Source organism: Misgurnus anguillicaudatus, chromosome 3, assembly GCF_027580225.2.
Source record: "Misgurnus anguillicaudatus chromosome 3, ASM2758022v2, whole genome shotgun sequence".
Taxonomy (NCBI): domain Eukaryota; kingdom Metazoa; phylum Chordata; class Actinopteri; order Cypriniformes; family Cobitidae; genus Misgurnus; species Misgurnus anguillicaudatus.
In genome coordinates, this window is record NC_073339.2 from 19,973,711 (window position 1) to 19,998,580 (window position 24,870).

The 24,870-nt window shown below is 36.1% G+C and overlaps 1 protein-coding gene across 1 annotated transcript; it reads left to right on the forward strand.

Moving 5' to 3' along the window:
- The first annotated feature begins 86 nt into the window (after positions 1-86).
- On the forward strand, positions 87-7,596 carry fbxo8 (F-box protein 8). Its single transcript, XM_073862832.1, has 6 exons — positions 87-293; positions 3,241-3,591; positions 3,854-3,980; positions 4,517-4,635; positions 4,814-5,010; positions 5,712-7,596. The coding sequence occupies exons 2-6, from the start codon at positions 3,251-3,253 to the stop codon at positions 5,897-5,899; spliced, it is 972 nt and encodes a 323-aa protein (XP_073718933.1). The 5' UTR covers positions 87-293; positions 3,241-3,250; the 3' UTR covers positions 5,900-7,596.
- The last annotated feature ends 17,274 nt before the right edge of the window (positions 7,597-24,870 follow it).

The window sequence follows — 24,870 nt, forward strand, 5'->3', positions numbered from 1 at the left end:
CTGATTCTCACTGTATGTATTTTACTCAGGAAGCACCGCGTCACTTCCACCAAAAACAAGAAACGTCAGCCTGGCCAAAGTGTTCGAGGAGGCGGAGAGACAGACAGGAGGAGCAAGCTGACAGATGAATGATACTGTCTCATCTCTGTCAGCTGCTGGTTTCAGCGTTGGAGTTGTCAAAATGGATGTCCCAGGCTCCTGTTAAAAGAACTGCAATCATTTCATCAGTGAGACTGTGGCGGATTAGGAAATCATTTCGTCGCGGCGGCGTTAGAAGTACTTCACATACACAGAGATGGGTTGGGTTGTGGTGCTTTTAGCGATCGATCCTGGGAAAATAAAAACAAACTGGTTGATGCGTCATTGGCGCAACAGCCAATCAGAGTTTGAGTACGTGAGTTAATTCTGATTTTTAGCCAATTGTTTTAGAGCGAGGCGGGACTTTGTGCTTCAGCCAAACATGATGGCGTACCTATTCTTGGAAAATATCAAAGAGTAGAAAATTTATTTCAGTCATCAGGCTAAAATATTTGATAGAATTAACATTTACACAATGTTTAATCTATCTAACGTCTCACAAGTAATGTTTAAACTTATGAAAGTCCTCAAGTTTCCTTTTGTTAAAGCAGAAACCTAAAGGCTTACATGCAAATATTACAAAAGTAGTACACATAAATATCACGGCACGGTTACACCATGTTTAAAGTAGTTTTTGGGTGATCTGTAACAAAAAGTCATTAGTCTTGTAAATAGTATTTTGAGCGCATACCTGAATTAGTTAAAGATAGATCGGTACTTTTGTCAATGCTGTGTAAGCATTTTAGAGTAAACCGTGTTTATCAAGATTCACATAATGCATGCATGGGGTGCCCAGACCTGTTCACTTTCACTTTTGATGTAATTATTGCATAAAAACACTCTTACAGTAAACATTGTCTAAATTCATACTGCTTAAACAAAATGTGTTTGTAAAAACGTTACAGCTTTTTACCCCTAGGCAGAGCAGAGATACGAGTTCATTGACCTTTTATAGATCGTCAGCCCTTGTTTTAGAGGTTTAAAAATTCCCAAGCTCCTCCTAGCTAATGCCAATGAACAGGTGCCATATCATTGCGTCAGTCCCCAGCGAGTATGGGTCCTATATCAGATGAAAAACTAGTTCAAATGCTGTCATGTTTAGAGACTCTGTAAGGACAGCAACCAGAAAGCCAGTCAGAGAGCATTCAAGAGTCCATTAAAGATGTGAATAACAAGCCTGGCTGTTACGTTGAGCTATGTTTTAGAGAGTGAGGCCCTTGGAGGGAGTCAAACAGGGCAACATAAAAAGGCTTAATGCATATCTCCGAGACAGGATTAGTGCTACTGCAGTGAAGATAAAGCTGCCATCAAGGGGTTTTATTTCCCAACTGACTACTGCACACTAAAACCAGTTTCCTAAAGACTGTATTGTTCTGTCTGGTAAGTTAATGATTCTGGTAGTAAATAGAAGTTCTAGTTATCTAAAACAGAACTAAAGTGCTGAGGGCTAATGCTTTAGCATTACTCTGGTTTAGTTTAAAGAAACAGAAGGATGAGAGGTTTATACAAAATGTTATCCTTTAATAATAAATAAAATTCAGGATTGAGAGCTTTTCTGACACAATAAAAGCAGGACAGGACTCGGGGTATCAAATATCTCAGAGTGCTGCTGAGATTACGACTTTTACTGCTTCATATAGATTTGTTACATAATAAATCAAAGGCAGGAACTGACCTAAGACTAAACTCTTAGGAATAGAAAAGTTGTGTATGTGTTATAATAGCCACACTTAGGTGTATTATTACAAAGCGTGTCATTTCCTGTTGCTGTTTTACAGCTCAGATATGGAATGTTCTGCTTGTAATGCTTGTAATACTCGTAATGATCTACACTCACCTAAAGGATTATTAGGAACACCTGTTCAATTTCTCATTAATGCAATGGTGTAATGGTGTGGGGGATGTTTTTTTTTTGCACGCTTTAGGCCCCTAAGTGGGCATTGTTTAAATGCCACGGCCTACCTGAGCATTGTTTCTGACCATGTCCATTAGGGATGCACCGATTCCGATTTAAACAGACGACTTCTGACCGATGCCGATACCAATATTAAACACTTGTATACAATACTATACAGTTGGTCTATTAGCTAGTTTATTTCTGCATCAAATTATTTTTACTGAACATTGATTGGATCTAATTAACATTCAACTGACCAACATAATAAGAGAGGCACAAATTAAGCTAAAACAAATATAATAAGACAACATGACAATCTTCAAATGTGGTTTTTGCTATTCAGCATTTATTTTATTAACAACATCAACTCATTTTTTACATATAATGGATTTCTTTATGCAGTTAATTAATAAAAAATCGGTATCTGCCTTTCTCGTGCTATTGCCGATATGCCGATGGTTTCAAATTCATAAAAAATCGGCCGATAAATATCGGTGGCCGATACATCGGTGCATCACTAATGTCCATACCTTTATGACCACCATGTACCCATCCTCTGATGGCTACTTTCAGCAGGATAATGCACCATGTTACAAAGCTCGAATCATTTTAAATTGGTTTCTTGAACATGACAATGAGTTCACTGTACTAAAATGGCCCCCACAGTCACCAGATCTCAACCCAATAGAGCATCTTTGGGATGTGGTGGAACGGGAGCTTTGTGCCCTGGATGTGCATCCCACAAATCTCCATCAATTGCATGATGCTATCCTATCAATATGGGCCAACATTTCTAAAGAATGCTTTCAGCACCTTGTTGAATCAATGCCACATAGAATTAAGGCAGTTCTGAAGGCGAAAGGGGGTCAAACACAGTATTAGTATGGTGTTCCTAATCATCCTTTAGTTGATTGTATCTATAAAGATATAGGGGTGGTTTCCCGACAGTGATTAGCTTTAGCTTATTAGAAAATATAAATAGTTTTAACAAACACGCCTTACTAAAAACATTACTTTTGTGCATTTTGAGGCAAAACAAAGGGCACTGATGTATTTTAAGATATGTCAGTGCAAGTTGTTTGCAGTTTGGATGGCTCTTACATTTATAATACTCTCCAGACAAAAAATGTAATGTACTATACTAATTTTAATACAACTTATTAAATACACATATCGAGTACTGTAAGCTTATAAGATCGCAAATCCTAATTTTCACTGTATGGAAAATCTATATTGAATTTATATTTCATGTGCTAAAATTTGTCAGATCTGCAGATGGGTCAGGGTCTGTGGAGGGTGGTGAGGAACCAGCAGCTGCAGCAGCAGTACAGCGAACAGTGCTTCCTCCAGCGGGATAGAGAGCGGGCCTGGAGGGATGGGCCCCCACTAGCTGAACCACTGCAGCGGGGCCGGACCCCGCAGTGCCAGGTCCCTGGCACTGACATAAGTCACCTGCTGCGTGTCCGTAAGGGCAAAGATCAACAGGGCTTCATCGACCTCGAGATGCTGCCACCTGAATTGAGCATCACCATTCTGTCCTATTTGAATGCTACCGATTTGTGCCTGGCCTCCTGTGTGTGGCAGGACTTGGGGAGTGATGAGTACTTGTGGCAGGGGTAAGTACTGTAATATCGAATTTACCAGATCTTTTCAGTATTAATTCAGGCATGCCTTACAGACCCAGAAATGAAAGTTAGCAGTTTTATTAATGACATAAAATTGACTACTACTGTCATTTTTAATGTGATGTTCTTAAAGAAAGGAGTTTAAGATATAGATATAGATTTAGATTAAGCATCTTCCACATATATCCAAACATATTTTATCTTTTAATGTTTCTCAAGTTCACTTTCTTGTTTATGCTTGGCTGTCTTCCAGCTTGTGCAAGTCCACTTGGGGTCACTGTTCCATATACAACCGAAGGCTTCCACCTGGATTTTCCTATAGAAAGCTTTACATGGAGTTAGATGAAGGAAGTCTAACATTCAATGCCAACCCGCAAGAGGTACTTTCTTTTGTTTTGTCTTGCTTCACTAATCTCTCCATAATACATCTTGCACTTCATAATTAGAGGCCATTATTATAGGCCAAACCATAATAATAAATTAGAAAGATAATCTGACCAACAGTGTGTTTTGGAATTAAATGATTAATATTGACTATTTCCTCCTCCTCCTGTTGAGGCTCCTGTAAATTCCCACATAAATCAGCACTGCTCATACTGGAGACCAAATATATTATTTTTACAGGTTGACCTAGAATGAATTATGGTGCATGACATGGCGCTAGATTAAAATGAAATTGATGGGTTTTCTCTCATGCAAGTTGCTTTTAAACATGACTTCTGTACAAAGGTGCATCTGAATGTCTTTGACTCCCCCTCGTCCATGTCTTAGGTTAGATTAGCAAAGCTTTAGCTGTCCACTTAAAGGACATGCGATATCCTTGCTCCGGACTAAACCGTGGTGTCTGGCGAAAAGTGCCCCCCCTCCTCTTTTACCTAATCCCCACACCCTGTTTTATGTGGGTTTTTTAATTCAGGGTATCAGTTACTTCATGTCCAGAGGTATTCTGGTGGACCACCCGAAGGAAATTGCCAAGTTTATATTCTATACCAGAATGCTAAACTGGAAGATGCTGCGGAATTATCTCGACGAACGGTTTGTTGCTTTTCTTTCTTCTTTATTTATTTATTTTTGTTTGGTGATGTAAGACAGGTTTCCATCATCGTTTCTCGAAACCAGATCAAATTTAGGTCATTCATATTTGTGTCACTTTAACTAATAATAACAGCTTTGCACTTGATTACTGTATTTACTGTAATCATTGTTTTTCTAGGCGAGATGTCCTGGATGAGCTGGTCACCCTTCATAATTTTAGCAACCAGTTCCTACCTAATGCACTGAGAGACTTTTTCAGGCACATCCATGCTCCAGAGGAGAGGGGCGAGTACCTGGAGACCCTAATAACCAAGTTCTCCCATCGCTTTTGTGCCTGCAACCCCGCTGTGGTGCAGGACATGGGTCTTAGTCCTGGTGAGTGAACTGCAAACCAGTCCTAAAACATCCCAGATTAGCACTTACCTACTGTACTATCATTTGATCCAGTCACTTGTGAGACCAAGATCACAGTGATTTTTAAGTTTAAAGCAAAAAATTAAAGCAGCTAACAAGTAATGCTGTAGGAGTGTTGCCACACACAACAACTGAAGCTGAAAAACTAGTTCCAAGGTTGGCACAAACAAATCACAAATTGCAGGATTACAGCTGTAATGTGTTTATTTAAGGCAGCTTCAACCCTCTGGTAATAGGTGCGGGTCTGTATGATATTGTATGAACCAAGACGTGAGAAATCCATCTACTTGTCCTCAAACACTGTTATTTGCCGCTAATGCCAAGCTAAGCCCACTGGCTTAAAGTGTTAGCAAAAGTGGACCCTGTTCCAACCAATCAAAGTTTCCTCTTATAATAGCACGTGACTACTAAAAATACAGTATGATTCATTGGCCTAGTAGTCCCTCCCAGGTTGTTGCATCAGTGTTTCTTCTAGATATAAAAACCTCACTTTTTTACTTATCACATTCTTATCGCAACATACTGTAAGAGACGAGATGAAAAGCCCTTTGGCCAGTTCTCTGATATATGCCGCTATAAAAGCCAGCTTAAAGAATCTGATGCAAATTCTCTGTCTGAAGTAGTAATAGTTACAGTAAACACACCTCTCTTTTCTTTTGCAGATGCAGTGTATGTTCTGTGCTACTCCCTCATCCTTCTTTCCATTGATCTCACCAGTCCTCACGTGAAGAACAAGATGTCCAAGAGAGAATTTATCCGAAACACCCGGCGGGCAGCTCAGAACATCAGTGAGGACTTCGTAGGCCACCTCTATGACAACATCTATCTGATCGGCCACGTGGCGGCCTAGCCACTGCCACGTTAATAAAAGTTAGCGACTGCACTAAGAAGATTTCTATTTGAGGCTGGGGAAAAACACTGTCAGAACACTGCAGGTCATTTTATACCCTTTGACGTGACACACTGCAATGCATCGCAAAAGGAGCGAAGCATAGGAACCACTGCAATGTGAAGAATTAACGAAATAAATCAGAAGGCTAAGTTTGGTCGCAACAAACCTAACTTAATACAAACGGCTAACCATGCAAAACCATGTAGCTACATGAAGATATATATTACAAGCTATGAAGTCAGTCAAAGCTGAATGTGGAATTTATAGGGCTTGTGTAACAAGACATCCGTTTTTTCTTTCTCATTTTGATATGAATGTCACCTTTTTGCCATATACTGCATACAGTCATATTCAGAGATAATTCTGCAGTTGACAACCTCCACTAATCTCGAATTCTGTCATTTATTTTTATTTATTATTTCCACATCCATATATCAAATGTTTTCTTTGCTAGGATATTTATATATCATGAAATCAATGATTGTGGAAAAAAACATTTTATTCCAATGCACTACAATAGCTTTCCAGTTATCTTTTAAAACTTTAAGAAACAGCTACTGAAATATCAAATTTTACATATTACAACAGCACAATTATAATATTAATATTGAACAAATGTTGTTGTTTTTTGGTTTGTTTTAATTCTGTGTGTAGTATCTACTTTTAATAGGATTTGGGTATGGACGTACATCTTCCCTAAGAAGAGTAAATTACAAGCACTGAATTTTATATTATTTAACATCTTTCATAGGTTTAGTATTTTCTGTTGATCATCCTTGCTGCATTTTATTTCCTTTATATTTTGCTCAAGTTTCCGCTTTTCAAAAATTGAAGTTCATTTTTCACAGTGACCTGGTAAAGCATCAGACTAAAAGCACTTTTCTAACTATTGCAAACATATTTTGGAAAATGCATATGTTTTGAAAAACACACATTCAAATATGATGAAAATCTGTCAAATTTTATTTCACGAGAAATGCTTTTTTCTGTGAGTAATACTTGGAAAATTCCTTTGTAGTTCAGTTTACCTATATCTGATCTCAAAGTGTTTTTTTTCCTTTCTATTTGTTCAGAATGAAAAGAATCGGGTGCCAATAGTGGGAATACTAAACTAGCATACTGTATACACAATAATGAGATTTATTCACAGGCTCTGCATAGTTTAATTTAATGTTAAACACTTTATTTGCACATAATGTAAATATTTAAGTATAGAGATTTATAAACATTAAATTTTATTTTCGAATATTTTAACTAAGAGTTGTAGTTTTTCTCAAGTGAATTCTTTTTTGCACTCTTTGGCATATTTACCACGTGACAATGCTATGACCACTTAATCTGTATGAAGCTGATTTAAGATATGTCATGCCAACAAGGGTTAGCCTATATATATATATATATAATGATTATTGTTATCCAGTGCATTTAACTGTAATCGTAATAACTCACCATCCCCTGGATCTTTCGATTTTCTTTTACAATATTTAGGATACATTACATATTTATATTGCAAATGCAACTTTATTTGAACAAATCCGTATTTAAAAGGCAGAAAAGTTTTGTTTAATATGTAATTTATAATAATTACACTGGATTAACGCACTTCTAGAGTGTATACAAATAAAATACAAAAATAAATAAAACTTTAAAAATGATTGTGGCATAGTCAAGTGTTCTTTTTTCCACTGGGTGATCTTTATTGTATAAAAACAATCCAGATATTTAAACAGTTGATCATTGCTAGATAAAAAAAACATTAGTATCTAGGATTTAAACTAGATTGTGTCATTAATTCCAATACATTTCGTACAGTTTTTGTGAGCATAGGAAATTTGTGTGACCACATTCGTTAAAACACGAATCAATATTTCATATGAGACGATTTATTTTATCGAAAAACAAACTGTCCTTGCAAAAAAAAAACGTGACCGTAGAAAACAGCGCGTGTCTTTTAGTGTATTTATTGTGACGTTGTGACGTTTTGACAGTGATTCTGCATTTGTTAGTTACGTTAGTTAGATTTATTATTAAATAACTAATCATTCATATTAAAGCTATTGATGTCTAAATTATTGGGGAATAAATACAAGTTTAAATACAAGTATATGGCATATACACATAGCCTAACTTATGGTTATTTATCACTTCGCCCCCTGATTCATTTGATTAAAAAATTAAACATTTGAAGTGGATCAAAAAAGTTACTCAACGTTGTCCAAAAAACACAAAATTTGTACCCATTCTTGTCATAGGACAACTTTTTATGAAAGGTTTTGATCCACTTCAAATGTTGACTAGTGTATATAACGTGTACGTAATATAATGTAAGAAAAATTTTCGATCAAATCCTAAAGAGGTTGTCTATTGAAGCATAAATATAACACGTAATTTATAACAGGGAATGTGAACGTATCTTAAGCTCGGTCAATACAAAATAAAACCCTATTTTGTCTTATTTTGTCCATGGATTTATCAAAGGCTTGTCACTTAAAGCTTGTTTATCTGAGGTGACGTTATGTTTCTCAGGTCTAATGGCAGAGTTTTGGCTATAATTTGGCATGATTGATGAAGTCCTTGCGTTCGCTATGACTGCATTTCATCAATACAACTGGCTGAACGACAGGGCGAGCCTCTCTGACGCCTAAAATTGCGTCTGGTCAACCTGACACCCTATAGAAAATGAGAAGACCTTGTGATTTTGACACTTCTGTGATGGCGAAAATATGTAGTCGAGTGAAATTATATTGAAAAAAAAATATGAAAACAATTTTAATAATGGGTTTTGCTAATAAAAACATAATAATGTTGTTGTTATTTTTTATTGAAAATATAAGTAAATAACTACATTAAACTTATCATTATAAAAGTATGCGCTATTTTTATCTTAGGCTCATTGTTCAGAAAATAAACGGTTGATGAGTGTTTTTTTATTTAAAAAATATATTGTTTTTCTTTTAATAGTGTTTTCTTATTTTGTTGTTCTTCAATATTGTTCTATTCTTCTAATTAATAATAGTAGAATATATACTATAAATTAATATTATGGAGTAACTTATGGAGTATGAGACAAAGAAGAGCTGACCTTAAGCAAGAACTGTCCACGACAGCAAGAATGCTCTCACTTTATTCTTTTAGCAAAGAATCACCATAAATGTTCCTTCCCATGGGTAAGTGCCATGGTGTATTTTAACAGTATGTCTCTCACGCAATTCATTCGTCGACATGAATGCCCAGCAGATGCCAGACTTCATGATGCTCAAGAAACTGAACCACAATTGCCAGCCCAAAGGTCTCTGTTTTTATAGTACGTGCCTTAAGCAATTAGAATTTCGGTTTAAGTTTAATATTAACGTTTATGGAAAATGCTTGACTCACATGTGCAGTCTTTGAAGTCGATAGATTTGAAGGTTTCAGTGCATTGAGAGACAGGGCCAAAGCAGATCCAATGGAGGCAGGGTCACGACGACGAAGACGTGTTTTTTCAGTTTTGTGCCCTGATTTACTTTGCATGTCGTCTAAATTGGTTAGAAATAACTGAATTTGATTTGAAAAGCATGCTGGGTAAAGCTTTTATTTGTTTCAGATCTCACACCAACTTGCCAACGCACCTAAGTGCGAGTTTTCCAGTATAGGTCTATATAAAAGTATGCAGTGCATGTGAATATAAATATGGGTTTTAAGACTATTGAGGCCAGCTGACGGGAAATCGGTGCAGTAACGTCAGGTAAAGCTGTTTTGTGTGATGACGGCAGGTTGTTTAGGCTGGTCCTCTCTCCAAGTGTCCTCCTCTATAATGCGGGTATAACCCAGACCCTGCGCTTGAGGACGGGAGTGCCCCTGTTTCTATAATTGTTTCCTGCACTCCCCCAGCGACCACCGCTTCAACTGAGATGTAGGTTTCTCTACTAAATAATCAAGAATTTCTGAGTGAATGAGTATTTAGGTTGATTGACTTCCTTAGTCATATATCATCGTTGAGAAAACGCGATGAATTCATTTTCCCGTGCCAGTTGTTGATGACTGTGAACTGTTGAGGATGCAGCCTTTAAAATTGGCGCATATAAATATTTTTGAATGCATTCATTTTGCTTGTTTAAACGCTTTAAACTATGTTTTTTGCTCATTTAGTTGCATGAATTCTTTTTTAGCTCATAAAATAGGTGATATAGATGCACACTGCTGTAACTGCAACATTCCCACCAGCATGATCCCACATTAAATGCCCCAATAAATCAAAAGGTATAATATCTGTGGTGCGATGAAAAAAAGGTGTATTGTAGACTAGCATACGCAGTCCTGACCTTCAACTCATCTCATGCCAATCCGTTACTTTTTACGTTTCAATTTCGTAGGAATTTGTAAGAAAATCTCAATTGTATGTTTTCGTACATCTCCTTTCACCACAGTGACTGGTGTGTTTAGAGGTGGACTATGTTTGTTTTTTCCCCAATAATTGTACGTTTTTGTTTTCTAGCTTTAAATGATGTTGTAAGAAATAATGACATAAAAAAAAATAAATTCTATTATTACATTGTATGAACAGCCCTTGGATTATTCATTTATGGACTATTTCCGCTGTAGGCCTAATAGTAAATCTTAATTTGTCTTAAAATACAAAGCTTGTCAAATTATTTTGTTTAGGCAATATCCAACAACATGCCTATTATATTACAGATGGATATTAAAGTAACACACTGTCCTTTAATCAAAGTTTTCCTTATTTACGAGCGCGCGATGAGATTAAAGTAACAGCGGCTTGAATATGAGCTGAGCTTGTGTCCCAGACCGTGATGCGCTGATAGAGTCCTCTGTCATTCACACTATAAAAGGCCTTCATGAACCCTGACCATCTCACAGTTCTCCACAGATGTGCCACAGCTGTGTCCATGCCAAACCCAGCCCGAGAGCATTAAACGCTCCATGGGAGCTGCCTTTTTACCTGTCCGATGTGAGCTTTTCATGTGCGACACCATTCTCCAAACGCCTTCTACGAGTCAGTAAAGTTATTGAAAATCATCTTCAACGTTACCTAGGCCGTGATCGCAGAAGTATGTTTTATGATTTGTTTATGAACCAGACTATATCTCTTTGACAGGGGCTGTCCACTATCACATGCTGCCATATAGCACACTTGACGTTTGCTAGTGTCTGACACTTGTGGTATTGAGAAAAGAGTTATTCCAGGAAGACATTCGATGTATACCAACCCACTGCATTGACTGCTTAGATGCTTTAGGTTATGAATTACAATTCATAGCATAGCTTTAAATGGACATCGTCCACAGACGCTTATCCAAAGGGACTTATACTGCATTACAATACATTTCATCATTATGTCAGTGTGTTCCCTGGAATCGAACCAATAGCCTATCTTTTGCGCTGCTAACGCAATTCTCTTACTGCGGTATCGTTCCACTGTCCGAAAAAAAGGTACAAAACTGTACCTTTTTGTCGCTAGGGTGGTACCCCAAGGTACCAGTTTGTACCTTTACAGGTATATAAACATAATACAATGTTGTACCTTTACTGTTCCTTAAGGATATATTGTGTAGGCCAACCTTTAAAGGTACAGTTAACCCTAAAATTTAAGTGGTACAAAATTGTTCCTTAAGGTACACAATTGGTCCTTAGGGTATAATATTGTACCCCATAAGGTACAACATTTCAATGTGTTGTATACCCATAAAGGTACAAAAAGATACCTTTTAGGGTATCACCCCAGCGACAGAAAAAGGAACAACTTTGTACCTTTTTTTCTGACAGTCTACATCAAACAGACAATGCACATTACAGCCCATTAAGTAAGGCATTAGTGACGATGGGCTGTTAAATTATTAGAAAATAATGCATACCCAAGGTGGTTATGTTACAACACGGGTGTGCATTATTTTCGAATAATTCAAAGGACCGGAGTCAATTATTCCGCTAATATATAAAATTAAAACATACAAAGAAATATAATTTAGGGAAAACGTTTTAATCAACATCGTTTTTGTTTAATAATACGTGTATGCTTATACTTAATGACTTAATGTTATCTGATCTCCCATTACACCTTACCCCGATTTCTTTCTGTACGTTCACTAAAAATAAAATAAAATAAAGTTTTGTGACAAATATGTGCAATGTGTGGATTCAAAACATTGACAAAGTGCTAATTGATATCAGAGTGTCATTGTTTACCCAAACAAGGGTTTAAACAACGCAGCTTTAAAAAAAAACATTTCAAGCAAAAACTATTAGCCTACCAATATTATCTAAATGCAAAGCTGTCACCTTTGGGGTTGGTGGGTCATGCCAGAGTATATCATGTATTTAAGTGAAAGTGACGTAATTATCAGCGTCTGGTAACCGGAGCAGGATGTTTCAAGCTATATCATCCCTATAACTAATTTTGCAGTGGTAAAACTGAGGTTACAACTCCACCTCACCACATTCTTTGATTTGCCCTAAAAAAGAAGTTGGCTATCCTTGCATTTTTCCCCGGAATACCCATGTAAAGAAATAAGTGCAATTTCATGTAAACTTACTTTTAAAAGCGTACCTATGCCGATTTGCAACTTTATAGGTTTTGTTGATCTATAAAACTAAATACAAATATTGTTAAAACTAGTGTTTGAGTTGGCATCCGATGAGGGGTCAACATGAGCTAAAAACAGATTAATGCGTGTATGAATTTGCATTCCAGTGACCCATGACCAATATCAGCATGACATCACTGAGTGTGGATCTGTAAGAAACTCTTTTAAAGAATGCGGACATCATCTGGCTTTAAAGCTCGCATGTTCTACAACAGCGCCGATGAACTTGGAAAACACGGGTGTTTAAACGGGCAATATGGCGCGAGAGCCGCAGCGCATGGGCCAGTAGGGTCAGCCCCTCTCTCCGAAGGTAGGTGTCTGGCCCTCCGGCTCTCCGGCTACAATAATATCCAGTGGCTCCAACGCTGAGCCTGGATAATGCATCTGTCCAATACCCGTAATTACAAGATCATAACATTTCCCCAGCCAGCACCCAGCCCAGCACTCGGATCCCCTTCATAAGCTGCGCTCATTGAGCCAGTGTCAAACTGTTTGATCTCTGATGGCAAAACTGCTGGAGAAACAGCTACAGTACAGATGCATTCAAAAATCACGGCTTGGAAATCAGCCACAGTCATTGTGCCGTGCTAAACTGAGCTCCAAAACCTATTTGTTACTATAATTGTTGCATTTGTGTATATGCATCTATTTTTGACCCAGAAGAATGCACACATTTGACTACTGTTTACTATGTTATCTGCTCAGTTTCAGAGACTTTCACTTTCGAATACATATTTATTTTAATAGCCTATTCAGTTTTCCCATTGCGTTGATTTTAATCTTGCAATTACGTTTATCCTATCTAACAATATTAGATAACAGATTCCATTAACAAAAATTTATCTAGAATTCTGTGTTGAGAATGCATAATTGTAACAATGATTTGAAGTCTTGATTAAGTATGGGCCCTCCTTCATTTCACACATTAAACTCAGAGGTGTGTGTGAATACAAAAAAATTATAATGACTTCAGAGACAGAACACCAATAACTTATAAATGTCCATTTTTCTTCAACCGTTTGATTACAAATGCTGTCATTGATTCAAAAAATAAATTTCATAAAATTGTATTCCTTAAATTGTAATTTTATCAAATTGTGAAAATTGCTATTTAAAGTTTAAAAGAAAAAGCATAAAAAGTTGTAAATTTTTTTAGAATTTTGTAAACGATTGCATTTAACTCTCGCACATTATGTGTATGTATCATAATAGTTATTATATGTATGTGAGAGTTAAACGTGATCGTTTACAACAATCTAAAAAATATTAAATGTATATACATAATATATGTAGCCTGTGTAATATAAATATATAAATTAGATACAGATAGATTGATAAATTAGTTAATTTAATACACAAATGTACTAAATACACACATTTATATATGTATATTTATATTTATAAATATTTAGGCCTACCAAAAGCATATATTTACAAGCTGTTACTGAAACTAAACAATCAAAATTTGCTATTTGTTTTGTTAGCCATGATTTTAATCCGTAAAAAATGAAAATAAGATCTCTAGCTAAAATAAATATTTTATTTACGGGACGATGAAGACACGTTTGCAGTAAATATCTATCATTTAGCACTGAGAAAGAGCAGGTTGCAGCTATCTCCTTTATGGCTTCATCGAGGATATTGAGTAAGAATGTCAAGAGTGGCTTGTCTAAAACATTTATCACCAGGGATGAAGACTGCAAGATCATTCCGTATAATCGCCAATGATAGCACAGACTGTTAAAGTATTAGATTGAAATGACTGAAAGAAAACGCGTTCTGGGAGTAAAACCCAAGACAAAACTATTTTTTTTGTTTTATGTTTTATTAAAAGTGTTGCTGCTCCACACGAGTACACAAAAAGTCGTAAGCGTTTTGTCAATCAAGCTTTGTATAGTTTACTATTAACAAATGTAACATTAAACAGACTGATAGCTGAATCAAAACAAAATGACAGCTCTTAAATATTGAAAGTAGATATTTGGCAAAACACATTCAATTCAAGTTTCTTTCTTTCTTTCTTTCTTTCTTTTTCTTTCTTTATTTCTTTTAAAATAGGACAAGTCTGCAGTTTTGCGTATTATTTTGCGTAAAAATGAATGTATGGTTCTTGAATGTGTTCAACGTCTACGTGCAAAATTGTGCAAGAAGCCAGCAATTATTAAATACTAATGATACCAATTCCCCTTGCCTGCATTAAAAACTGTACTATATCCTGTAAAATTTTGCTGAATGATTAAACATGGTTTTGGAATTTGTACGATGCACTACATGTTTTAATTCTATCATTCTGTTATTATATTACATTTGTTTTCACATTGATATGTTTTAACTTGCAATTTTTGATTTTACTATATTAAAAAAAACTATCTCCAGTTTTAGATTTTGCTTTATTTAACTTCGTGTGTTAGGAGTAGAAATAAAGAAAATAAAAGTTTTAAATTGGGAATATTAAGGTTATTTTTTTATAAATCAGATGTAATGCTAATTTATTGTATTGTGAAATTCGTTATAGCCGCCAGTCTGTAATATCTGCGATGTTTTTATTAGTTTGTTTTTGAGCAAATAATGATGTAATTTAATTGTAAGCTACGAAGATTTCCCCAACTCTCGGTTATAGCCAAGACAAAAGACAATTACCTACTCTGTTTTTGAAATCATTTATTGGTACGTTAATTTTAAAACGTAAAAAATTGTATTGACTATTATGCATTGAATATTCTTTAATATTATTTTGGTTGGAGTGTTTCTGTGGCATTTGCGTCCACACTTATCGAAATTAACACTTCAAGCACGTGCATTTATCAATAACGGTTCACGACGGTTCACCTGTAGCAGAAACACCTTCAAACCACTAGATGGCGATGAAAACCCCTTTAAACGTTTTGGGGAAGGATTTTACCCCTGTCTTTAACATCCTAAAACAAGTCACCATAAAACCACATGCATGAGAATGACACTGAGAATTAAACTGTATGTTTAGCAACCTCCTGCAGTCATACACAGTTGTAAGGACTTCATCTGGAATTTCCATAGTTTATGGCACAGTCTTTCTTTTCCTCTCCTTTGCCCTTCAAGCTGTCTCAAGGAGCTTTCTCACTCACCCAACCCTCTAAAGATGTCTTGTAAGTGGGCAGGACTTAAGAAGGACCTTGAAATACCACATGAATGATATTCGATCAGCCGAGCCAGTCATATCTTAGAATCTTACATTGAAAATTGCCATGGATAAAAAACATCCTAAAAAATTGAGAATAAACTAAAAACGATGGTAATTGGCAACCTACCCTTATATAAAAAATAAATAAATAAAGTGCAAGAATGCCTTTAGTCGCATGCTAAACATAAGCTCCTGTAATCTGTGCTCTACTTTCAACATATTATGAATGTGCAGATAAATCTGGTAATAGGAATTAAAACAAGCTCACCATCGACCGCTTTTGTCTCACTGGCCATAGATTTACAGCGCCTTCAGACCCTAGCTGTTGAAAAGTTAAAAGTGAAGTCCTGTACCTGGATTATGTAGCCGTTTGATGTTTCTCTCTCTCAGATGTCCCTGGACGACGTGCACATACACACACACATAGACGGTCAAAAAAAGGCCCCTTCTGCCATCTAAAGGCCAAGGAACACAGCAGACCACCAACAGCCAGAGCAGAGACTGTTAGGGCTTTTATGGGCCTTGACCGCCTTGTGGCTTGGAATCCACTGGGTTAATTTTTCTGGTGGTGGTGGTGGAGGGGAGATCAGTTCAGACAGGTATAATATGGCCTCTTAGACCCTGCGGGAACACCATGAGTTGTAAATCCAGGAGTCTTTTATAGTGCACCACAATATGAATAGGACACGGGTCAGCTTTCGACTGAAATAAAGAACAGAGATTAAACGAATTGAATCTCAGGCATGTTTAAAAGCACTGTAGCTTTAGATTCTGGCCTTATGCAAGAACAAAAGCATCAAAGGGGACAAGGCACTCGGTGAGGGCACATCTCCAACTCTCCATTGTGCGTCGTCCTTCGAGACAATTGAATTGTGTTGTATGGCTGGGATCTGGTGACGGAAGAGTGATTTCATGGAAAAACAGAGGGACAACGAAGAGATCGAAAGAAGGGAAGCCGGACTACCCGTTTAAATGGGGGAGGAGTGATAGAAAGAGGAAAATAACAGATGATAAAAAGAGGAGATAAAAACACTCCCTACTAACATACATCCAGGTCAAAGCTTTCATGATAGTATCCTCTGTGCCATGGGTCTTTCCTTCAGCATGGCGTTGTTTGATAGAGAAACCAGGCCTCTGAAACAACAGGGTGCCGACCAAATCGCAGGCCTTGTCCATCCCCTGGAGTACTTTTGGCATATGTTGAAAAAAAGCAGACTATGTTGGCTACAATGAGGCGGAGGAATACATTTTTTTAGCATCTGATTGTTATCAAGCCTGAGCAAACAGAATAGCAAATGAACTTTGAGGAGGAGCCTTGCATAATAATGCAACATTGATGTAATTCATCAGGCCGTGGAGAACTACGTTTCCCAGAAGCCTGTGAGGCCGGGGCGGTAAAGTAAAGCGGAGTAGCAGCGCCGTTGAAAGCTGTAAGGAGATGCCAATGCTAAGCAGAGCTGCTTAAAAGGGTGTTAGCACGTGGGTGGTAAAGCAACTTTCCCATGTCATAATAGCTTTGGCCGTTTCTGTCACACCGATTACATGGCTGTAAAAATACTTGAAATGCACTACGTGAAACTGCAACAGATTCATTACGAGCGGCGATAACGCAACCTCCGTGTTCGTCATTGCGGCCCTTCACGACACTTTGACTGACAGCTCCAAGTATGTGCTGTCACTGCAGAACAATAGGCATGCTTTATTCAAAGAGCTGCTAAAAGCATGTTTGTCTGAGTGGATGACATCAACCCAGACACCTCTCTAGACACTTGAAGGTGATATTTTGTATTTGTCTAAGCTTACAGATTTAATTCCCTTTAATTCCAAAGTCATTGCAATTAACTTTTCTTTCTTCAGCTGAACACAAATAGATTTACATGAAAATTATGTCATGTTATCTTCGTATAGCGATCGACATGGCAAAGCTCAGAAAATTACATACTGTACGTCCATTTTGACTCCAGTGGGATAATAAATGTCTTCTGAAGTGAAACTATATGTTTGTGAGAAAAACAATGAAAATATTTAGCAGGGCTTTGAAATAGATTTTTCCCCATTGGTTTGTTCCGAACAGAAACAGTATTTTAATGTTTCCGATTTTCTGTTCAACCCAAAAATGTAGGTTCCTGAACCGGTTAATAACGTTCCACGTGAGCCGTGGGACATACAAATAAGTAGGCTGATCATTAGGACATTAAACTTAAATTATTAGTCTAGATAAGTTTCCTTAAGTATCTATCTTGTCATCAAACATTAAAAAAGGCTACATTATGTAAGCGGCATAACTGTAATTCCGCCTACATTTGTTTCAGGATTTTACATAAGGACAATTTCTGCCATGTCGTTTATTGGCAAACAACTGAAACAAATGTTTTTATTAGAAAAAGAATACTGTGGTTTGCTTGCTTTTTGAAACGCGTCTCTCCGTGTATGCACTTTTGAGTGCACTTAAACACGCGCACACACACACAGATGGAGGACTAATTCCAAACGGTGCTTCGGGAAGAAGATGTAGCATAAACAGTCGCTCCACATAAAGTGAAAATTACGTTGTTTTTCTGTGCTTTATTCACCAAATGTATTTTAATGGACTACAGTATGAGACACAGTAGCGCAACTCTCTCTCAAGTTTATCCATCAACAGTTCTGATCTTTAAAGGGCATAGGGATAATCACGTTTGATTGGAGTTAGTCTGGACACATTCACATTTTGTGGTTAAATTATTTAAAATCGCTTAAGTTTTAACATTTGCAAGCTTTTGAAACCCGCAAATGATCCCTATTTAAATTTGTGTATCAATCTGTGAATCGCATGCTAGCCGAACCGTGGGCCGGGATCTGTACGGATCACAGATCAACTGCGATCCGTCACATCACTAATTAGTATTAAAAAACAAAAATCTTGAGATACTTGGTATCCTACAATATTTACCTCTTATGATTGAGCATTAGAGACTTGGACTTGAGTATAGGCTACTTGCTGGTGGCAAGCTTCGCATATCTTGATCTCATATTGCACAGAAATCTTGTCAAAGAATGAAAAAAATAATATTAGTATTAACCATTGATAATGTTAAATCTCATTGTTTTCTGATGTATCTAGTTGTTGTATGTGTTTCAGCACGAGACACGCAAGAACCAATGAGATTCGATGAAAGGAAGTCATATACATGGTGAGATGGAACGAGGCTGAGTAAATTCTAGAATTTTCATAATCCTTTAAGAGATCTTAATAGTGATGAGAAATACAAATCTAATAAAAAAAGAAAAAGTCATTATAGGACTGGTAGAGAACCCATGTGGTCTTAATGACAAAGCCTTTCTCTGTAATGACCTTAGTTAATGGCTGCATTGCAATGGGGCCCCTATGTCTGCAAGACACAGACAGCCACGAGATGACAATAAGAGTCCAGAGAACCAGGCATCTACTCAGCCACTTAGAGTAATGCAATCTCAAAACAGACACGGTAAATAAAAGTTTTGGGAAACAAAGTACTGTATGATAATGCTGGATAAAAATGATTTAGCACAATTACATTTCCATTACAGCCTTTTACACCAACTGATGTGAAACCGTAATGTTTACATCTGAAAAGGCCTTGTATGTCAAATTGACTCTACTGTACAGAGAAGGGGCGGCACGGATAGCCAGTAAGTGGAGAAAGGAAAACGTAAACCCCTAATTTCTACCAAACAAGCTGTTTCTCACTTTTGGTTTATGAGCAGCACCACACACACAGACCGAGGGAAAAGCTTCACACCTCATTAGCCAAAATAAAATCCATTCAAGCATTTGAATGAGTGAGGCCAGGGCCTTTTAACCTGCCTTTGCAATAGCTAAACAAGTATGTTTTGTGTATGCTATATACAGTACTGTGCAAAAGTCTTAGGCCACCGTGACCAGCTATGTTGTTTTAGCAAAGTTTTAATGTCCATCCATATTTATTTTTCACTCTTTTTAAGATACAACAGAAAATACAGGAAATATGTACACAAAATTAAAAACAAAACAATTTTCATAACTAAAGGTCTTCTTTAGGCATCAGTCAGTATTTAAAGTGACCTCTCTTGGCACTAAACACATCTTGAGCTTTTTTGAGGAGACTGAAGTCATTTGATTAAAATTAGAAATTATTATTTAATTTTATTTAGGTTTAAGAGATCCTGCAGTTGCCTGCTATTGCTGAAGTGAAAGGGGAGTTTACCCTAAATACTTGACACATCAGCTTATACCTTTATACTGTTTTTAATACTACATACACATTTCCTGTATTTTCTGGTTGTTTTCTAAAAAAAAGATTTTAATGGTAGCATGGTGCCCTAAGACTTTTTCACAGTAATTACTGGTTTTGACATTCACATTTATTCATTTAGCAAAACATTTTATCCAGAGCAACTTGAGGGTGCATTCATACATTTACATGCAAGTGTCATATTTTTATTCTTGTTTATTTCTTACATTTTGAAAAAAAAGTGTTTAAAGCATTTTTTTGAGATTTCTACAAACATTTTGATGTAAATTGAAAGGTTAATGAAGTGCAAAAAATGTACCATATGACCCATATATTAGTGCACAAGTCTATGATAGTACCTGGGGTTCAAGACAGCAATAAAGTGCAATACAGTGAAGATATCATAAATAACCTTTTAAAGGTCAAGTAATTAAAGTTACAGCAGTTGTAAACCAATGAACTCATTTCTCAAGGAAAACTGTCTCATTAGGCCAACGACTTAAACAATCCAGCTATCACATTTTCTCCTTATCACTGAGGGGTATGAGAGTGTGTGCGTGCATTGAGTTTGTGATTTTCCAGCCTGATCTTACAAGAATTCGTAAATTTTTACCAGTTGGCTAATTTGTATGAATTCATACGAAGTTAATTGTGTGCAAAAACGTACGATTCTCATGAAAAAAACAAACAACATCAACGAAACCCAACCCATAACCTCACACCTAACCCCAAATCTGAGGGGTCAAGGCAAATCCTACAAAAACGAACAAATGTGGTAAAATATGTACGAATTCTCGTGAGATAGCGTTGGATTTCCTGTACCTGGGTGTTTTGTCTTGTGCCATCCTTTCTGATTAATGTTAATCAAGCTCTTCTCTAGATTCTTTCCCATTAGCTTCCAGGAAAAGGGACAGAGAAAAATATTTCCACATGAGGGCAGAGGTAAATATGCCAGTGGAAACATTACAATTTATGTGAACTGGCTGTTTTTTCTTCTCTTGATGTTTTTCTTATTGAAGCAATGACATATCAAAGGATTCGTGCATTTTTTTAATTTAACTATTATTTACTCCAGCCATAAACATGATTTTCTACTTGCTACTGCTAGTCAGCAAAATACTTATCTTATTCTTATTCTACCAAGGTTATTGGATGAAATAAGTAAGTGCATTATGGGATGGTTTCCCGGAAAGGGATTAGACTAGTCCTAGACTAAAATATATGTAAGAGCTGTCCAAACTGAAAACAACTTGCCCTGACATATCTTAAAATACATCAGTGCCCTTTGTTTTGCCTCAAAATGCACACATTCAACCACATTAGGTAATGTTTTTAGTAAGGCATGTTGGTTAAAACTAGTTATATTTCCTAATTAAACTAAGGCCTAGTCCTGGCTTAAGCTAATCCTTGTCCGGGAAACTGCCCTTATGAGTCATACATTTCTGGTCCATTTTTCCATAAGCGAACGACATTTTAAATGTATTTCCATCCAGATCTCATGGGAAAACGTTACTGTTTTACGACGTGACATGTCATATGAATTTGTACTTGTGATTTATGCAAAAAAAAAGATTATTATAAAAAAACAAAAGTAGATGAAAACACAAATTTATACAAAGTAATAACCAATTTGCTAAATCACAAAATAGTTTCCTATTGCCATGAGATTGTGGTAGTGTTTGAATTTTAAGATGGACACTAAACTTGATTAAAATAAACAAAACTCCAAATTTGGGTTCATGGGGTTTCAATTTGCTGTGATTTAAGAAAAAAACAAAAGTAAAGTTTTTTTTCTACACTGTTCCCATCACTTAAATATCCCGCACTTTTATAGTTTAAGGTAAAGAGATTTACGGCTAAGTTTTTTTCTGGGTTACATAGCCTTTCTTATTGCAGGGTGAAAGGTCAGTGATAATGTGTATAGGATGAAGCAGAGATGAAACACTAAAGCTCGGTTATCTCCGTTGCCCGTTTCCCACAGTAGATATGTCACAGAGGGCCTCTTTTTCCTTACCTTCCCTGACCCCATATGCTGATGTACGCGCCTGGACGGTTTTGTCATTTGTTGTGCTTAACATTAGAGACATCGTTCACCACCAGGATAGGGCCAATCTTCGTTCTGTGCAGAAATGGGTCCTGGTGAAAAGTTTCTGATAAGCGTTGATGTTGGAATGCTGTCTGCATGACTAAAGCTAGGGGTAAAGTTTTATTAAAATGTATATAGTATTATGTATTTAATTATATAGACTAGCTACCATGCAAACTTTTTGGGTCACTTGAATAAAATAGTTCTCAAAAAAAAACTTATGCATGCTAAAATATTTAAATTATTTTGTTGAGAAAACTACAATTATTTTATTAAAAAAAATGGGAAATCCTTCAGTATGGTTTTAAAAGCATCTCAGATACATCAAGAAGCTGCATGAGGACATTTTTACAAATTATGTGCAAAGAAAATAAAATGATAGGCACATTTGTGTTATTCTATAGTTGTTAAGTTTACTATTATGCTAACATGTGGATAAACAGATGTTATTAAAAATCTATTTGTACATTCAGTATTTGTTCATTTCTTAAAGCATTTAAATTAGTGATCAATATTTGGGCCATTAACTGTGACAAACACTGAATATAATCAAAACAAATTCCTGATACGCACTTGATAGTGTTCAGCATTGCTTTCCATATTCTTTAGGAAAACCATTATCAAAAACCATCCAAACCATCCCCCATCCCGCAGAGCATTCCAGGTAACATGTGGAAGCTAATGAGAGAGTCCAGGCCACATTAAGTGCAGGCTGCATAGGTGCTGTAGCAGGATGAACAGATAAGAATAGGAGATAGAAAGTACATCATTCAGTGCTCTCTGAACGAGCTTTTCTCTTTGATTAGTCAGATGAGCGGAGCGTCTGGTTGCGGACGTTAACGTGATTAGGCCTTTGTGGCGCTGCCTTGATGTCACATACCCTAAAACCAGAGGCTTTAGTGGCAGTGAAGGCCAGCTGGTGGGTAGGTGACTTCATTCTGGACAGAAGGCTGGGGTGAGGACAGCTGTGGATGGAAATAAGAGGGCTCTTAAAAAGCCATAACTGGACCACCCATTGCTCGGTTGCCTATATGTTATGCTGAACAAGTAACAGTTATTGAATATTAATGGATATGTAAAAAATCATTATCGAGTTAATTAAAAAGAATCTAATTGATCAAACCAGAAACCACTGAAATAAATAATAACTGCTGCTGACTAATTGACAATAAAAGCAAAGTGAATTTTTATGATGTTTTCAAGATTTGAAAAAATTTAATACAACGTAAAATCTCACAATCCTCTTCAACTTTATTAATAAACATATATGTATATTAGATTATATGTTTAAAAAATAATATTTCATTTATAAAATGTAATTTTGTGCTAAGAGTAAAACAATGTAACTACAACATAATGACTCAAACAGTGTAAATAGAGTTTAACTCTGCAGATATACCAGTATCATTTGTAGTATTTTAGTTAAAGTTGTTATCATAAAGCAAGACTTTCATTTTATAATTTTTAAATAAAAATATTTGGTAACACTTTACAATAAGGTTCATTAGTTAACATTAGTTAATGTATTAACTATGAACAAACCTTGAGCAATACATTTGTTATTAGTTAGTAGAAATAAAGCTTTTCATTGTTTGTTCATGTTAGTTCACAGTGCATTAACTAATGTTTACAAGATTTTAATAAAGTATTAGTAATTGCTGAAATTAACATTAATAAAGATTAATAAATGCTGTATAGACGGTTTCATCGGATGCACGTGATACACGTCTGGATCCGAACTTTACTTCCGGTTTCGTTGTTTTAATGATCTGACTAGTTGCTAAAACTGGTCTCTTGAACAAATGCCTCATTGAAAATAACACATGTTTTGGTTTCCTAGGTAATCTATGTGTTGTTTTTTTGCTTGTTATATAAATAAACTACGTTTAAAGTACTTTGTGGTTATTTATTATTAGCGGAGTTTACCGGAAGTTACGTGCAGACCGCGACAGCCGCTTGTTTATGTTGTTACTGCTGAAACCATCTATAAGTGCAGTTCATTATTCATGTTAACTAATGTAGTTAACTAATGTTAACTAATGAACCTTATTGTAAAGTGTTACCAACAATTTATTATTACTATTTTTTTTAGTATAAAATGTCAGTTATCAAACCTGAACTCACTGTAAAAATGTTTGCTGTAATTATGCAGCTGGTTGCCAGTAACTTACTGTAGAAAATAAAGACAGAAAATGTTTCATGTTCATTTAACTTTGAACAAACTGTTGCCAGTAAATGACATAAATGTAAAACCTACGGTAAGTTACTGGCAGCTAGTTGCCAGTAATACACAGTAATACTGTAATTTCTACAGAATTTTTTACAGTGTTTATTTTACTTTAATCTGTGTATAAAAGTGATACTGTTCAAATACTGTTTATAAATTGTGTATTCATGTGTTAATATTATATAAAATATATTTTTATTTCATTTTAGATGTTACATGTCGACCCAAATTTATCTATAAACTGCATAAGCCCAACAATATGCAAAATGATGATACAGGCTACATATTTTATTATTGTATAATTTTGTTGCCATCTTAACTTTTGTCCACCATTGCCTTTGACTATGTACATAGTATGAATTACTACCAAAATTACTAACCAACATCAGCAATCTATTACCATAAACTTAGACCACAGGATTTAGTTTCTTGGCTATGGTGTGGTATTTGTGGGAATTAAATGCAATTATTGAAAATCGTTCTTGGAAGCTCTTCGAGGCTCTATGTTTCCATGTGTAAATCCGAGCCATTCTGCACAATGGCCACCCTGGTTTCTTTTGCTCTGAAGATCTTTTGTATGGGACTGTGTGTGGGCACACAGAGATCGGGCACATGCATCCGATATTGGTCGTGACTGCAGCCA

Excerpts from the sequence above, each read along its gene's own strand:
- fbxo8 (XM_073862832.1), top strand. The coding sequence starts at position 3,251 with ATGGGTCAGGGTCTGTGGAGGGTGGTGAGGAACCAGCAGCTGCAGCAG. Across the intron at positions 3,592-3,853 it reads GATGAGTACTTGTGGCAGGG|CTTGTGCAAGTCCACTTGGG; the intron begins GTAAGTACTGTA and ends GCTGTCTTCCAG. Across the intron at positions 5,011-5,711 it reads GGACATGGGTCTTAGTCCTG|ATGCAGTGTATGTTCTGTGC; the intron begins GTGAGTGAACTG and ends TTTCTTTTGCAG.